Source organism: Geospiza fortis, unplaced genomic scaffold (assembly GCF_000277835.1).
Source record: "Geospiza fortis unplaced genomic scaffold, GeoFor_1.0 scaffold545, whole genome shotgun sequence".
NCBI classification, from domain to species: Eukaryota; Metazoa; Chordata; class Aves; order Passeriformes; family Thraupidae; genus Geospiza; species Geospiza fortis.
In genome coordinates this window covers 263494-264519 of record NW_005054628.1, presented here as the reverse complement: position 1 = coordinate 264519, position 1026 = coordinate 263494, and the positions used below count along the sequence as shown (strand labels likewise).

The 1026-nt window shown below is 52.0% G+C and overlaps 1 protein-coding gene across 1 annotated transcript in view; it reads left to right on the top strand.

Annotated features, from left to right (window-relative positions):
- Window positions 1-402: 402 nt before the first annotated feature.
- Window positions 403-1026, top strand: part of PAX5 (paired box 5) — a 133385-nt gene continuing 132761 nt past the window's right edge. Inside the window, exon 1 of the mRNA XM_031064791.1 lies at window positions 403-517. Coding sequence (XP_030920651.1) covers window positions 403-517 — 115 coding nt within the window. The remainder of the gene's footprint in view (window positions 518-1026) is intronic.

The following is a 1026-nucleotide window of genomic DNA, read 5'->3' as shown; positions in this document are numbered from 1 at the left end:
GGGAGCGGCCGGTGCGGGGCTGTTTTCCCGCGGAGAAGGAGCCGATGTCACCGCGCGTGTGTGTATCTGTACGGATGGATGTATAAACACGTCTCCAGACGTATGCACAGCCATCAGTTCATACGGACGCGCGCTGGTGTACATAGATGAATACACAGATATTACATGTATGTGCATATGCTTATTTCTCTCCCTAAATCAAATATTCGGGAAAAAAGCCGCCAGGTATTTCCGACGAACGGAAAAGTTTGCTGCACGATATTCTTTCTCTTTTGCAACATTTTGAAATTCGTTAATTGGAAATAAAGAAAAACAAACAAACAAACAAAACCAAACCCTTAACAACCAAAACCCCTAAACAAACAAATAGAAGTCCCCCAAAACCTTGAACAAATTGAGCTAATGCGAAATGCGAGGAGCGGGGCCGGAGGGAAGACTTTTGTCTTTTTAAACCCCGAAGAATGGGGTCACGATCGCGGCGTGGGGCGGCGGAGCGGGCAGCCGGTGAAGTTAACAGGTCGTGCGCGATGGGTTCGCCCGAGATTTGTTGTGCTTGAGAGGTCGGGGAAGACTTATCCATTAGCACAGTGTTATGTGAAATGACATCTTCTCTCACGGCGAGTTAAACGCTGCATTACGGCGAGAGATTGCGAGGGAATTTAAGGTAGAACTAATCTCATTTCCCGGTGCGCCGCAGCCTTTTGGCTCAAAGAAATTTGTTTGCAAAATAAACCGCCGAGCTCCGGAGCTGGAGATTCCCTCCCTCTCTCCCTTGTCCTCCCCGCGCTCGCCTTTCATCGGCCCATTTCCCGTCCCTCTTCCCGGCGCTCCATTTCTGGGGTCGTGCGGAGCTGGGGCGCTGGCCGGTGGCGGGCTCTGCGCCCCCGTGAAAGCGGACTTTCCCTCTCAGGCAGTGAAGCGCTCGACCTCCGCGTTTGTTTATTTCTCTCCTGGCATTAAACCGATTCACTTTTTGTCAAAGGCGAACTTTGAGGTCGGGAAGCGCGCGGTGCGGGGCGGGCTGGG